At 51.7% G+C, this 14,316-nt stretch overlaps 7 protein-coding genes across 7 annotated transcripts; 3 read left to right on the forward strand and 4 right to left on the reverse strand.

The window, feature by feature from the left end:
- The first annotated feature begins 228 nt into the window (after window positions 1–228).
- On the forward strand, window positions 229–2,309 carry CC84DRAFT_1160197 (nucleoside hydrolase). The gene is made up of 8 exons (XM_018177434.1): window positions 229–358; window positions 425–528; window positions 599–711; window positions 770–826; window positions 876–910; window positions 966–1,271; window positions 1,480–1,902; window positions 1,963–2,309. Exons 1-8 carry the CDS (start codon window positions 323–325, stop codon window positions 2,182–2,184), a joined length of 1,296 nt encoding a protein of 431 aa, XP_018043321.1. The 5' UTR covers window positions 229–322; the 3' UTR covers window positions 2,185–2,309.
- A 1,397-nt stretch (window positions 2,310–3,706) lies between these two features.
- CC84DRAFT_1136133 (multidrug resistance protein-like protein) lies at window positions 3,707–5,899 on the forward strand (the record flags this gene model as incomplete). The annotated part of the gene is made up of 6 exons (XM_018176089.1): window positions 3,707–4,075; window positions 4,127–4,385; window positions 4,446–4,644; window positions 4,745–4,973; window positions 5,029–5,112; window positions 5,166–5,899. The coding sequence occupies 6 exons, from the start codon at window positions 3,707–3,709 to the stop codon at window positions 5,763–5,765; spliced, it is 1,740 nt and encodes a 579-aa protein (XP_018043322.1). The 3' UTR covers window positions 5,766–5,899.
- Window positions 5,900–5,954: 55 nt separating this feature from the next.
- On the reverse strand, window positions 5,955–6,822 carry CC84DRAFT_1160199 (uncharacterized protein; the record flags this gene model as incomplete). The annotated part of the gene is made up of 1 exon (XM_018177435.1): window positions 5,955–6,822. Exon 1 carries the CDS (start codon window positions 6,634–6,636, stop codon window positions 5,956–5,958), a length of 681 nt encoding a protein of 226 aa, XP_018043323.1. The 5' UTR covers window positions 6,637–6,822.
- A 64-nt stretch (window positions 6,823–6,886) lies between these two features.
- On the reverse strand, window positions 6,887–8,073 carry CC84DRAFT_1160200 (uncharacterized protein). The gene has a single exon (XM_018177436.1). It carries the CDS (start codon window positions 7,898–7,900, stop codon window positions 7,376–7,378), a length of 525 nt encoding a protein of 174 aa, XP_018043324.1. The 5' UTR covers window positions 7,901–8,073; the 3' UTR covers window positions 6,887–7,375.
- A 1,450-nt stretch (window positions 8,074–9,523) lies between these two features.
- On the reverse strand, window positions 9,524–11,760 carry CC84DRAFT_167455 (uncharacterized protein). Its single transcript, XM_018185448.1, has 4 exons — window positions 11,505–11,760; window positions 11,455–11,458; window positions 10,836–11,392; window positions 9,524–10,784 (listed from the first exon to the last, which is right to left on the reverse strand). The coding sequence occupies exons 1-4, from the start codon at window positions 11,560–11,562 to the stop codon at window positions 9,874–9,876; spliced, it is 1,530 nt and encodes a 509-aa protein (XP_018043325.1). The 5' UTR covers window positions 11,563–11,760; the 3' UTR covers window positions 9,524–9,873.
- Window positions 11,761–12,012: 252 nt separating this feature from the next.
- On the forward strand, window positions 12,013–13,175 carry CC84DRAFT_1183463 (FMN-linked oxidoreductase; the record flags this gene model as incomplete). The annotated part of the gene is made up of 2 exons (XM_018180688.1): window positions 12,013–12,636; window positions 12,693–13,175. 2 exons carry the CDS (start codon window positions 12,013–12,015, stop codon window positions 13,173–13,175), a joined length of 1,107 nt encoding a protein of 368 aa, XP_018043326.1.
- CC84DRAFT_167442 (uncharacterized protein) lies at window positions 13,010–14,220 on the reverse strand. Its single transcript, XM_018185447.1, has one exon. The coding sequence runs from the start codon at window positions 13,858–13,860 to the stop codon at window positions 13,345–13,347; it is 516 nt and encodes a 171-aa protein (XP_018043327.1). The 5' UTR covers window positions 13,861–14,220; the 3' UTR covers window positions 13,010–13,344.
- Window positions 14,221–14,316: the final 96 nt, after the last annotated feature.

Genomic DNA, 14,316 nt, shown 5'->3' on the forward strand with positions numbered 1-14,316 from the left:
TATGAGTGTGTGGCGATTGGATGTGATGTGGACACTTGTACCTGAGCGATGCAGCCGTAAACGACGCGTCATTGCATCAACATGCTGTATGTACATACCCGAAAAGTGGAGCGCCCGGCGCTGCTTTCACCGACCGACCTCGCAGACCCTTGCCCAAAGACCTCCGATGCACCTTATCTAAGCATTTCGGAGGTCGCCGTCGAGTCCGCCGATGCTAAGCTAGCACCACCTCCTACCCTTTCCCATGTAGTGTGTTACGTTACGGGAACACCCTCGTTTTCAGTTGCTTTTTCCTGTTCATTCTTCACGTTCCACAAACGCAATGGCACCCAGCAAGATTATAATAGACACGGATCCGGTATGTTCGAACCCGAGAACGCGGAAGTGGGGTGTTGTGGTTGTGCCGTTACTAAGAGGAAAACAGGGCGTCGACGATGTACTCGCCATGCTGCTTGCTTTCGCAGCGAAGCCGGAAGAGCTGGAGGTTTTGATGCTGAGTTTGACGTTTGGAAATGTCGAGGTGCAGAAGTAGGAAACCACCCCACTCTCGTTGAGTTTGCTCTGCTTTTCGGAAGGTGAATGCTGATACGACACATAGCTGTCTGAGGAACGTTGTCACGCTTTTCCACTATATCGAAAAGGAGAAGGCGTGGCGGAGGGAGAATGGGAGACCTGAGGGGTTCGAGGGTTTGACAACAAGGAAACCGATTGGTGAGTTCTTGTCGCAATGACATTGCGGATGGTGATGCTGATGCTAATTGGGATGCAGTGGCGGTCGGAGCGGAAGAGCCGCTTGCTGAGCATATGATGGTTGCTGATTTCTTTCGTGAGTGGAATCCTGATTAATTAGGGGCAGGAAGACTTATTGGAGACAGATGGCGTCGACGGCTTGGGGGGCATACACCATAGCGCAAGTTTACCCGCAAAGTCAACAAAGGTACGAAGCGACTGACTCGATGATACAGCACCCTCACTTGTCGCCAGAAGAGACATGGAAGTCCCTCTTCAAGCCTACACCAGAGCCTATCAGTCCTGAAGAAGCCGCGGACTTGCAGAAGGTCAAGGAGACGCACTCGCTCTTTACGCCGTCGCTGAAGCCTGCTCATGAGGTGATTCTGCAGTTGCTACGAGACAACGAGCCGGACACTATTACCATCGTTGCCATTGGTCCTCTGACTAACCTTGCGATCGCTGCGGCTACGGATCCCGAAGCTTTCCTAAGAGTCAAGGAGGTCGTGGTCATGGGTGGTGCTGTGAACTGGCCCGGAAACGTAAGTTCTTATATTCATTCGGTTTGAAGATTTCATCACTGGTCAGGGAGATGCTGCAATACAGCCGTGCCCCGCTGAACCATCCACCACATCCACCAACCCTTTCCATACTGTCCTCAACCCTCATCACCTCCATCCCCATCACTCCTTTCAACCTCATCAAGCAACCCCCACCCCACTCCGCCACCAGCTTAACCTCCGTAACCAGATGACCCCGGGCGCCGAATTCAATACCTACGCCGACTCCATCGCCGCCGCCCGCGTCTACGCCCTGACCTCCCCCAACCCCAAAACAACCCTCCCTCCGGTGGTAGGCAAGAAGGCGCTACCACCATACCCAGAGAACCTCTCGCGCCGGCTCACCGTCAAGCTCTTCCCGCTCGATATCACAGAGCAGCACCTCCTCCCGCGCACACTGTACAGCAAGTACATCGAAGCGGACGCACTGAAGGGGAGCCCGCTGACGGAGTGGGCAAGCCTGTTTCTGCTGAGCACGTTCAGGAAGATTGCGAGTTTGGATAGCCACCTGGATGCCGACACGATTGGACTGCACTTGCATGATCCGCTAACGGTGTGGTATGCGATGGCGGCCGAGGATGAGGGGTGGAAGTTTGTGACTGAGGATCTGCGGGTGAGTTCTTTGTTCCTTTAGAAGTTATGGATGGGTGAGGAGCTGATGAATGGCGTGTAGGTTGAGACATCCGGACAGTGGACGCGCGGCTGTTGCATAGTTGATCGCCGTGAGAGAGAGGTAAAGGAGGGATTGACGGGAAGCTTGGACGAAGAGGTTGTTGGTGACGCGGGAGGATGGAGAGATGCTAGGAGGGGCAATCGGATCCAGAGGGCGGTGGAGAGTCCTGGAGCTGAGAAGTTTGCGGGGTTGTTGCTGGAGAGAGTCTTCGGCAAGGTTTGAAAGAAGGAGGCGCGAGGTAATGAAATAGAATGATAGATTTGGAAGGCATAGAGCAAAGGCGGGGAGTGGAATGCGCAACGTACCACAGTATAGAAGGCCATGTATAAAAACAGTGTGAGCGCTGGCTAGGCTGACGTTATGGTGTTTTGGCGAGAGGACAATGCGTGGTACCGGATCTAACAGCTACTGTGTTAGAGCTACGAGCGCGGTCAAACGCTTCATCATTCGATTGTCATGACGGACGAAAGCTGGTGAGTGGATTCCAACGAACGACTAATAAGTGAACAAGCAAACCAAGAAAGGACCAATGACATGCCGAACGAATATATAAATTAAGATGTAAAATCGGTTTCAAAAAGGCACCCTCATCGTACAGCTCGAGTCGCCAGACCAAGCGACCCAACACGACAAGCTCGACTTTTACATCAGTGAAGGAGAGGCCAGCAACTACGCACTACTACCAAGCCTTCGGGAAGTTTCACCGTATCCATGTGCTAGCTTACTAAGATCTTGCCACGGACTGTCGGAACCACCGATTCAACAGTATCGAGCGGCCATGCTCGCAGATAGTGACCTCTTTGGCTTCATTATTTACGCATCCCATACAGAACAAAGCCTTGGTTCCTCAAGGTATTCCCAGGATCATGCTGGTGCAGTCGTCGCGTACGAGATGCATGTGGATGGAAAATATATGCACACGGGCGTGGAGAAAGCACTGTTGGATAGCCTAGCGATCAAGGATGAGGGGATACGGGTTTTCACGTGGAACCACCTGGGCAGACATACTCATTCGAAGAAATGTATTATAAGTTAAAGAAGGATGATTATCGTCGGCGGTTAGTCGAGTTGGGGAAGATCGCGACAGAATGGAGGCCGGTGAAGGATAGGCCTGCGGCACTGCACCGCAGCACGCACAGACGGGTATGATTGATTAGATTAGAAAACGTCAAGAGATCTTCGATTGGTCTTTCCCACTAGAAAAAGCATGTATCGCTCGATTAAAGGTCAAAGTTCGGGCTGCTTGAAAGTCGTTCAAATTGCATCGACACAACAACGTCATACGTCGGCGCTCTTCGGCAGCCCTTCCTCACCTACCCATCCTCACTGATCTCGTCAACAGAACTTCCAGAAGCGCATCCAACCACGGCACACAAGCACGCCAAATCTCTCTCAAGCTTTTTGAGCCTCCGCGCGAGTCCTATCACAGACGCGCAGCAGATATTAGCATGCACTAGCGCCGATCTTGCCCGTACCTTACCCGCGTCATGGATGTCTCGCCAAGTCCTGAATCTTCGAATGCATCGGAACATTTTCAGATCTGGACCGATACTCTCACGGATAGCAGAGGCCGAGGAAGAAGTAGGCGTGATGTGGTAACAGTGAAGGGTAGGATATGACGACATGCCGCGTGTGAGAGACTTAATGAAAAGCTACGCGCCCGGACGCGTAATTGTATTGATGTTGATACTCTAATTAACGTTTTTTTCTGTCAGATATCGGAAGCAGCGCTTCATAGTCACTCATGACGGTCGGGCACCTCATCCGCGACACGGCATTTGGCCAGATCCTGCGGCTCATCACTAAGAACCGTGTACTGCAGTATCCGGAAGAACAGGACCCAGAGCACTGGAAGCAGTACTTGAATCAGGAGAAGTCTGCCTATCTCGCGCATCACGGCACAACTGAGCCGCCAGAAGACGACAAGGCACGGCATGAGTTGCAGAACGCTAGAGGTGTCCGCATAAGAGATGCTGAGGGTGACAGCCCGGCAGACTCGCGTGCCTCGATGGCAACTAGCACAACTATGAACGAAGCCAGTGGGGTCATGGTCGATCAAGAGAAGGGAAAAGATAAGAATCTGGTTGATTGGTATGGGCCAAACGACCCTGAAGTACGTCTTTACCACAACCATAGCACAGTCACAATACTGATAACCATCCAGCATCCCAGGAACTGGTCGAAACCCAAGAAGTTTTTTGTAACAGGAGAGATCGTTCTATTGACGTTCAGTATCTACATCGGCTCTGCAATCTATACTCCCGGCCTCATGGGTGTCATGGCGGAGTTCGGTGTGAGCCAGGTCGCTGCTACACTTGGTCTCACTTTGTTCGTTGCCGGGTATGGTCTCGGTCCGCTTATTTGGTCTCCTCTAAGTGAGATTCCGCAATTCGGACGCAATCCGATCTACATAGCGACACTCCGTACGTTGCGTTCCTTGATATTCCTTGATATTTTTTTCGGCGCCACTAATGCTTTCGTAGTGGTGTTCGTGCTTTTCCAGATTCCCACTGCACTCGCCTCAAACTTCGGCATGCTGCTTGCCTTCCGATTTCTCACGGGATTCTTCGGTTCTCCTGCACTTGCCACAGGTGGTGCCACAATCGCTGATATGTACCGCCCCTCGAAGCAGGCCTACGGTCTTAGCATCTGGGGTATCGGCGCCGTCTGCGGGCCTTGCTTGTAAGTAATGCTGGAGATCCCAAGTGTATGCATCTTTCTGCGACATGAAAGAGCAACTGTCTGTTTCATGTGACCTATGCTGACTTGACTCGATCTTTAGGGGACCTCTCGTTGGAGGCTTTGCCGTTCAAGCCGAAGGCTGGACATGGCCCATCTGGGAACTGATGTGGCTGTCCGGCTTCTGCTGGGTCTTTTTGTTTTTCCTGCTCCCCGAGACAAGTTCCCAGAATATTCTCTATCGCCGCACGAGCAGACTCCGGAAGCTCACAGGCAATGACAAGTTCATCTGCGAGCCCGAACTCGTCGCCGAACAAATGACCGGCAAAGATGTAAGGCCCTCACCATTGAGCGATACACGGTTAGCGGTGCTGACAGCGCTTCAAGATTTTTCAAATGACAATCATCCGTCCCATCAGCCTCACACTCACCGAGCCGATGGTTTTCCTCCTGAACCTGTATATCGCCCTGGTATGCAATGAAGACCCCACTGCTTGTTTTCTTCTCAAAGCTAACCCCCGCAGATCTACGGCCTACTCTACATTTGGTTCGAGTCCTTCCCCATCGTCTTTGTCGAGATCTACGGCTTCAACCTCGGCCAAGAAGGCCTCGCTTTCCTCGGCATCCTCGTCGGTTCCCTTGTCGCCATGGTCTGCCTATTCTTCTACCTCTACTTCTACCAGGAAAAACAGTTCAACGAAAACGGCGAGATCAAGCCCGAGATTCGTCTACAGCCCGCTATGCTTGGCGGCTTCTTTGTGCCCATTTGTCTGTTCTGGTTCGGCTGGACTAGTCGCGAGTCGATACATTGGATGGTGCCTATCGTCGGGTCCAGTATGTTCGGTGTTGCGGCATTCTTGCTGTTTCAATCGGTGCTGCCGTATTTGTCGGATGCGTATCCGGCATATACGGCGAGTGTCTTTGCGGGTAATGATCTCTTCCGCAGCGCATTTGGCGCCGGTTTCCCTCTCTTCGCGAGTGCAATGTATAGGAAATTGGGTGTGAACTGGGCGAGTAGTCTGCTTGCTTTCTTGGGCATAGCGTTCATACCGATTCCGTTTGTCTTGTACATTTTCGGAGAGAGGCTAAGGAAGAGGAGCAAGCACGCAAAGAAAGACTTTTAGATGCATAGAGGGATTGACCGTTTTCAACATTATGTTATTCAGCGCGCGGCAGCGTTTGGCGCATAGCATTCGGCGAGACCATTGTAAGATGGCGTGTACCTGATCCAGTCCCAGCATTAGATTTAATCCCCATGTCGCTTAATATATAATGCGCTTCACATGCAAACGTCATTGCAACCTGCATCATAACTTAACTCCTACCAACCTCCCTAACCATACACCCCCACCAATCTTCCCCTTCACCACCCCATGCGCCCCGATCAAACCTCACCTCCCTCACAATCTTGAACCCAACTCGCTCATAGCTTTTGAGCCCTACAGGCGTCGCATCCAAGTACGTCTTCCAGTCCTCCGCATCCGCCTTCTCAACGCCCCAGTCCAGCAACATCTTGCCCGCACCCCGTTGATGGTGCTCTGGATGCGTCGCTAGACTGTCCAGCTTTAAGTAAGGAGTCGAGACTCCCATGATCTCATCCTGCGCCGCACGCAGCGGGGTGAGCACCGCGGTGAGCACGTCGGGGCGGAGTTCTGGTGGGACAAAGGAGGCGTCTTTTTCTTCGCCACTGGATTTTGACGTGTCGTTCGGTCCAGCTACATTGTGCGCGCTCCATATGGCGATTGCGATCGTACGACCCCTGTTGTCGATAGGGTCGTCCTCGCCGGGTGAGAGTTCCGTGTCGACGACTTTCCAGTGCCAGGCATTTGGCTTGCCGATTTCGGTCTTTCGGGCGTGCGCTAGAGCAAGGATCGAGGATTTGGAGAGAGGCTGCGTGTGGGTCAGGGTGTGGAGGGGGCCGTGGTAGGCGATGGTGCGGATGCGGGTCCAGGAGAGGGTGTCGGCGGTGGTCAGGGGGCAGAGGATGAGCGGCATGTTTGGGGTGGGAGAGAAAGAGACTTCAGGGACGGTGGAATGGTGAAGGCGAGTTGGGAATGGTGAAGGCGAGTTGGGAATGGTGAAGGCGAGTTGGGAATGGTGAAGGCGAGTTGGGAATGCTACGAAGAATTGTGTGATTAGGTGATGGCGAAGACGACACTGTGTCTGGTTTCAACGTATCGATTTGTATGTGAGCGATGTCTGTTAAGTGCATTGCGAAAAAAACGGGTTCACAAATAATTTTTATATGTATCCTACCGCACACTGTACAGTACCTGGGTTAGGCTGCATGCAATTAGCAGGCAACAGCAACACGTATGACTCATGCGGTCTTGCGTAAATTACCGTGATAAGAACGCAACCAAGCACCTGCTGCTTTGAATTCAAGTGAGCACCGGAAAGCGAAGAGTCGCTCTCGTTGAAGGAGGAATAGTTAGCTTCATGCTCAACGTAGCCACGCATAATAGTGCAAATGAGGGGCAATCTGGCATTCATGAAGATACCATTGATGAAATGCTTAGAGCCCAAAAGTCAGCTCAACCCCATCCTACCCTATGATTGCGGCAGTTCCATGAGTGCTACATGACGTATTTCGGTAGCATCGAGCAGAAGGTGATTGCTGATCTCGACATATCCTTCAAAGTCTTTAGTCTTCGCGAAAGCCTTGTGCTGGTCCACCTCCCTACAACAGCGGATACGAGTCAGCGGCAGTCGAAAAGTGAGTGGAGTCAGGGTATTAGTGAATACTTCTAGAGACGTACTTCCAGGGAGTAAAGAGAACGAACTCTTCTCTGCCAGGCTCCTTCTCAATACGCCATCCACCACTAATTGAACCCGGGGCGTGCATCTCTAAGCCGTGTCTGCGGCTCTCGAACGTGCTCTCAAAATCGGGACGCTTTTCGCTCTCCATCACATGCCTCCCAATGCTGAACACGGGTGATTTTTCGCTAGGAGGGATCGAACCAAAGGACACGACGATGTGAAACAGGTAATCCACATCGACAAGAGGCCCTAGGTCCTTCAGCAGACCCTGGTTCGCTTCCGACGGTATCCAAGATTTCATATGCTGCTCCACCGACGCCCACTGGCCAACAATGTATATGTGGTCCGGGTCCTCGACCTCTTGGAAGATGTGGAAGTCGTGGCCTGTAAAGTCCTCCATAAGCTTCTTCGCGCGGGAAAGGCCCCGCTTTGCGAAAATTATCTGCTCTTTATTGAGCCCTTGTTTGAGGGTGAGGCGCGAGTATTCGGTGACAGGCATCGTGGACAGTAGGCACGGAAATAGTGGGCGACGCTGAGTGTTTCGGTTGGAGCGATCGGCTGGGAAATGGCCTACAGTCAGCTGTGATCAGTGGCGGGTTAGCTGGAGAGAGCCGGCGCATTGAATGCATCGTGGGCAGTTATAGTCCTCGTCGCTGCAGGCAGGACTTGCTTGCGTGGTCAGGCTCGGAGGAGCAACACTACGCCTAGAGGGGGCGTTTAGCATGACTAAGCTTTAGTTCGGGCCCTAGCGTCTCCACCTCGATTCGGTCGCAAACATTCCTCGCTCTGCATGCTCTGCCATTCTGGAATCCTTGCTTATCCTGGGTCCCGATAACTCAATCCAGATCATTGGGCAAAGGCACTGCGCACAGCTGACGCGCATAGTGGCTTGCAGCATGCATGCACTTTGCTTGGCAGCCTTACTGCTGCCTCGAGAAGCACAGCCTGATTGAACAACCAACGGCCTTCGACCCACAAGCAGCTTCAATATGAAGAACTTGAGCGTTGCATCGGAGACCGTCGACGTTTGCGATACCACGGCCATTGAAGACATGAATAGCGACAATGCCCCTTCTCCAGATAGTGACGACGATTTTGTAGCAACGCCTTGCAAGGAATGCGAATCGGCCATTACGCGTTGCTGTGCGAACATACAGCAATATGGTGAATTGCGCAGTATCTACTTTGTCAGAAACTTAAAAGTAGAGCGGCTTCGAGAAACAGCACACGTGGGTTGCCGAGATTGTAGTTTGATTATCAATATATTCGAAAACTTCCGCGCTATTGGGCAAGAAACATGGGTCTTGGACTTGGACTTCGACGCCGTATCTTGCGGTGACGGGTTCCCCAAGTTCCAGATAAATATGAGTGTCGAGGGAGACGATAGATCTCGCTCAGGGGCCCTGGAAGTTTTCAGATCTACTGGTACGCATGACGAACCCCTTAACAAGGGTTTCCATCGAAACAGGCGAAAGTACCCATCTTGGAAGGCCAAATGTATCGACAATCTTGTTCGTTTTGCTGACATGCCCGACTAATCAGCTGATATACCTGTCGAGCCTCTATGGGCCACTATAGGCCAGCGACCTTTGCTTCTACAGGATACTGCATCAGACTATGCAACTCAAACCGTCTTGAAGTGGCTTCATGAGTGCCTGCAGGGCCATGACCGTTGTAGCAACAGCCAGACCGCCTGTTTGCCGAATCGCATTCTTGAGCTGGCAAGGCAACCTCTTCAACAATGCTCAATTCAAAGGCCTTGATGAAGGCCATCCGTTTGAGCGTTATCAAACTACATTAGGATTTCTTCGTTCTTTGCTACATAAAACCTTGCTTGCTGTGCTACATGCATTTCGAAGGAACTACTTGAATACTTCGATTGTCGAAACAGTTGGCTAAGTTACGCACATCGTGATTTGTCATTCACGTTGCTCTCAAGGATGTCAGAGTTTCCTAGTAAGCGAAACAATACTTCTGTTACAGCCACCACCTTCCTAGAATGGCTGCGCTGCTCAACCGGCAAAGTATATTCTGGAGTAGCGAGGAGTTTGGGAAGGGGGCCAAAGTGCACACCGCGTCGCATCTGCTGAGCACGGACATCTGGCGTACGTTAAAGGATAGGCAGGCGAACCGATAAATTGCTTTTGGTCGGGGGTCTGCCTCAATACAGAATGATTTTTGAAGTATAATACACGCCCACCCTGTCGCCAGTATTGACTTCAGCCTTCCTGAAATCCCTGGACTGAATCCCTATATCTGCATCGCAACGTTTCTGCATAACTTCTGGACCACTTGAGTCGCTACGAGTAGCAACAATACATCAAGTGATCGATCATCGTTCAGCGACCAAAGCATGGCTACGAAGGGTTTCGCATCTGAAACAGACGTGGCTTTCCTAGCCTACCCGTCTGACCTCAAAAGTACGTGCATCTGGACGCGAGATTTACTGCAATAGGGCCGAGCGTTGACTAATCACGAGCCCTGCTCCACAAGATCTTGAAGCCTTTTAACCATGCTACGCGTATGGTACCCAAGCTCAGCCTCGACATCATTCAGTATATTCCAGATGCGTGCTTTCCGCGCTATGCCTTGTATATGCTTGGCCGCGAAGAACAGCCCATGTGTTGCAAACACCCTCAGTGAGTCTGGGAACTCCGAAATCGCAATGTTCGTCAGTCGCATTGCCTGGTCTTGAATAAGAGGCGTATAGCTCTCGTCTTGTAGCGTAGGCTCGGCATAGAGCAGGATATGTGTGACATGGTACCAGAATGCGGCAGCCGCGGCCGCCGTGACTGTGAAATACACCTTACGGAAACCCTCGGCGTCTGCTTCACCGTAAGGAATGCCGATGAAGGTGTCGGATAGGCTGGAGCGCCACTCTTCAAGCTCTTGCAGGAACGCGATACGTTTTCGCTTCCCGGATGCCGCGGACCCTTCATCGCCGTATATCAGGCAGAGAACGCGCGCGAGTATCCAGAGGACGTGATTTCCTAGCACATCCTCTCGCGTCTCGCCCTCCTCCCAATGGACATTCCATTCTTCCGGGTCCAGGATCAACGGTCGCCCTGTCGTCTGCGCAAATCCAATCTCGTGTCGCACATGGATCCAGAAATTCGCCTTGTCCATTCCGGTGGACTGCGCGTTGATGTTATGGTGTTTGATGAGCATAGTCTGACCGAGAATGTGACGGCGGTGATGTTCAGAAGCGATGCCAGCGATGATCTCATAGCTGGAAAGAAGAATAGTCGCGGTCAAAGCGTGTTGATGGTTTGGCGTGTTCAGTGCATGGATAAGGTGGTGAAGTCCCAGGCCGTAATGATGACGGGCCGTAGAATCCCAATTAGTACTGCGACGGTTGGAAAGGGCAAGGTACTTGGCCGTGACTGGATTATATGTTAGATAGAGCTTTCCAAGTCACAGATCGTGAACCTTACAAGCGCATACGCAGTGGAAGAGCAGGGGCGACGTTAGCGTCAACTTAGGAATTATGAGTTGGTAGGTGGAACTGTGGCACATGAGATCCATCCACCTCGCAACCGTTCGTAGATACGTTTGTAATAGAAAAGCAGTCTCAGCTGTCAGAGACACTGGAGCCTCGGGAGACAGAGAAGAAGGAGAGGTCAACATCGGTGACCGGGGGACCGCGAGATTGAGCTGGGTGAACACATCATTGGGCGGTGATTCGTCTGATACCTGATCTAGGCCGTCTATCCTGGTTCTGAAGATGTCCCATGTAGAAGCTGGTTGTTCGAAATTCATAAATAGGGTGCGCTCTGGGGATTCCTGCGCCTGAACAGGAAGTAATTGCATTTCATCCATAGTCACTTGCAGGGCTGGGGTAGGAGCAGGAGGCGTAGGCTCCGAAGGTGTATTGTTCCATGAGGACGGCGCGATGAAATCGGACTGTTTGCACTCCAAATTCAGTCGCTCGCAATTGCTGCAGACAGGCTTCTTCTCGTCACAGCGACTGTGCCGAGCCTTGCAGGTATGGCTGGAGACTGGGTCAGATACCTAATCAATCGACCACCGTTGGAGGTTTGAAGTATTACATACCACCCTACACGCTGTTTAGCAATGGAGTTGATCATTCTCGAGCGACATACCTGTTTTCCTGCGCGGCCCACCGCGCCGCTTTCTCTTCGACGTTCCAAGCTCTGACATGGTGCTGCTCCTCGGACTGCGTGATATCTCATCTCTCTACCCTCGAAGGATACTTCATCTTGAGGTCGCTAGCTAGGATTGTGATCTCATTGACTTTCGCAATACTCGTACATGTCGAATTGGTAGTGTTGTTGTACAGCAGAGGTGCTGTTCACGGCTCGGAGGGTTCAAAGAGGAATCCCGGGCTAGTGCTCAATAGCGCGAGATCACGTGTGACCATCACCCCACCTTCCTGTCAACTCTTATCTGGCCACCAACGCATCTTCCAATGGTTTGCATCACTTCTATTAAACACCTAAACATTAGCTTTATTTGTCTAGAAGAAGGAGGAGAATAGGAATCTCTCACCGCAGCCCCTTGAGCGATCCCCTCCTCAAGCTACCAACTGTCACGCGGCGTCTTTCGAGCGATTCTGGGAACAAGCATTCGTGATTTTGCTTTCCAATTAGGATGGACGCGCATTCGAAATCGTTACATATTGAGCCTCCGTTACTCAACTCAGCAAATCCATGGTGTTCCACGCTCGAGCAACTGCAAGAGCTCTACGACTGCCCCAGCACTGGTGCCGTAACTACCAGGACGTCGTTACTTGAAGGTTTCCCCAACGATGAGAAGATTCACCAATTTGCATTCTTCAGCCCATCTACACATGAAGCTGGCAGCGCAAATCCGACTGGGCAAGAGACGGCAGACGCAAGCGGCAGTTTGAACACGCTCGGCTATAGCCCTCTACCGTTAAAACAGTATCTAGGCTTCATCAAGACTATATCGGATCATATGACAGGAACATCGACTAGCACAAGCCGCATCAAGCCTTTCATTGTTTCAGTCACAGGGGCGGTGGAGGAGGTTGTTGAGTGCTATAGGCAGATACATGAACAGCAGAATCATGTCCGCATGGCGCTCGCGATGGAAGTCAATCTCTCTTGTCCGAACATTCCAGGAAAGCCGCCACCAGCTTATAGCTCGAAAGCTCTTTTAGCCTATCTTGCCGCTTTGAAGCAGGAGATTGCGCGGCAAGTAGAGCCGGTATTACCAGGGAAGCATACGCATGTTGGCACTACTCATGTCCCGGTATGCAAGCCAGGGTGCATTTGTTGCAAGCTATACTGACTATGGTACTACCACAGATTGGCATCAAAACACCTCCTTACACTTATCACGATCAATACCAAGCAATGATCGATGCCTTGCTTGGATCCGCAAAAGCGGAGCCGGCTCACCTTCCCTGTCCAATATCGTTCATAACAGCCACCAACACGCTCGGCTCCTCCCTACTTCTACATCCGATCGCTGAGCCCACAGCTTCCTCCCCCGCACCGCATGAGTATTATCATCATGTTCTCAACTCCGCAAACGGGACTGGAATCGGAGGCTTGGCTGGCGCCCCTTTGCATCCCATTGCCTTAGGCAATGTCTACACGATCAAAGGCTTATTATTCCAGCATGACGAGCTGAGCCAAATTCAGATCATTGGCGTAGGTGGCGTTGAAGATGCGGAGGGTTATAAGAGGATGAGAGCCGTAGGCGCAACGGCCGTGGGCGTAGGAACCGCTTTGGGGCGCAAAGGCGTCCAGGCATTCGCGGACATCGCAAAAGGACTAAGAACTTAACAACCTATTCCTCGAAGATAATGCAACTTCTCGCTCCGCCAAACCCTCCAACTTCCACTCAACCCGAGCAATCTTGCCCTGTCCGAAAACACACAAGTCCTTCTTTACACCTGCACGTTATTAGCGATTGAATCAGTCTGCACCCTGACCAGAAGCTCTCACCATTGACTCAGCACATCAACGCCAAATCCCGATGCTCCGACCAGATACCCGTTACTGGCAACGTGCAGACCGCCCACTGCAAACTCTTCAGGATACCATATCGGCCGCTTGTTGACCAAGTACTTTTCAGCAGGCGAGTCGACAGTTTCGAATGCGTACAAGGATTTTCCTGATGTCGTACCCCACGGGTAACACGGTAGGACATTCGGATCCAAGCCTGTGAAGTTGGTGACAGACGTGTCTGGGATAAACAACGTGCGCACATCGGGTGACAGCGTAATACCTTTTGAAATGCCGATATTGCCATCAGCAATACCCATAGCACCTGGGGAAGGACGAAAGCGATACTTCTGCTGGCGCAAAATGGTGTGTTTTGTGTCAGATTCAGATTAGATTCGTGCAACGGATCCGTGAAGAAGATATTGCCTGTGGAGTCGGATACTGTATCATCTGGGTTGTTGAAGCGCTGTCCGAAGTAGTTGTTCAAAATGGTTTGGGTCTTGCGGGTGATCGGGTCAAGCATGTAAATGCCAGGAACTTTCTCGAACGTGGTCGAGGAATTTAGGGTTACCGACCCACCTACGACCGCCTAGTATACGGTATCGCTGAAGTATTGACCCCCATTCACAGCGTACACTGGCTATTCCGGTTCGAAAGGCGATGATGTTGGTGGTGTGCAGTCCAGATCAATTATTGTCTGGGATAGAGCGTGTTGCTCCGATGACGAAGCAGTAATTGTCTTTAGCTCCGGCATATAGACTGGAGCTTCGTGGAAGACATTGTCCACCGTGAACAAGATGTCAAGAGTTGGTGACTTGCCAAGTATTTCGGGATCCCTGGCGTCGTCGTAAATGATAAAGGTTGCGTCACGAACGAGCTGGGACTGATGAGTCGGGAACGGAGGCGTTGCTGAAACGATCCAGAGGGTTGTATGTTTGGTTGATTGGGGACGGACGTTGTAACGGTAGAGGGAGAACTG

This window comes from Paraphaeosphaeria sporulosa (assembly GCF_001642045.1).
Source record: "Paraphaeosphaeria sporulosa strain AP3s5-JAC2a unplaced genomic scaffold CC84scaffold_1, whole genome shotgun sequence".
Classification (NCBI taxonomy): Eukaryota; Fungi; Ascomycota; class Dothideomycetes; order Pleosporales; family Didymosphaeriaceae; genus Paraphaeosphaeria; species Paraphaeosphaeria sporulosa.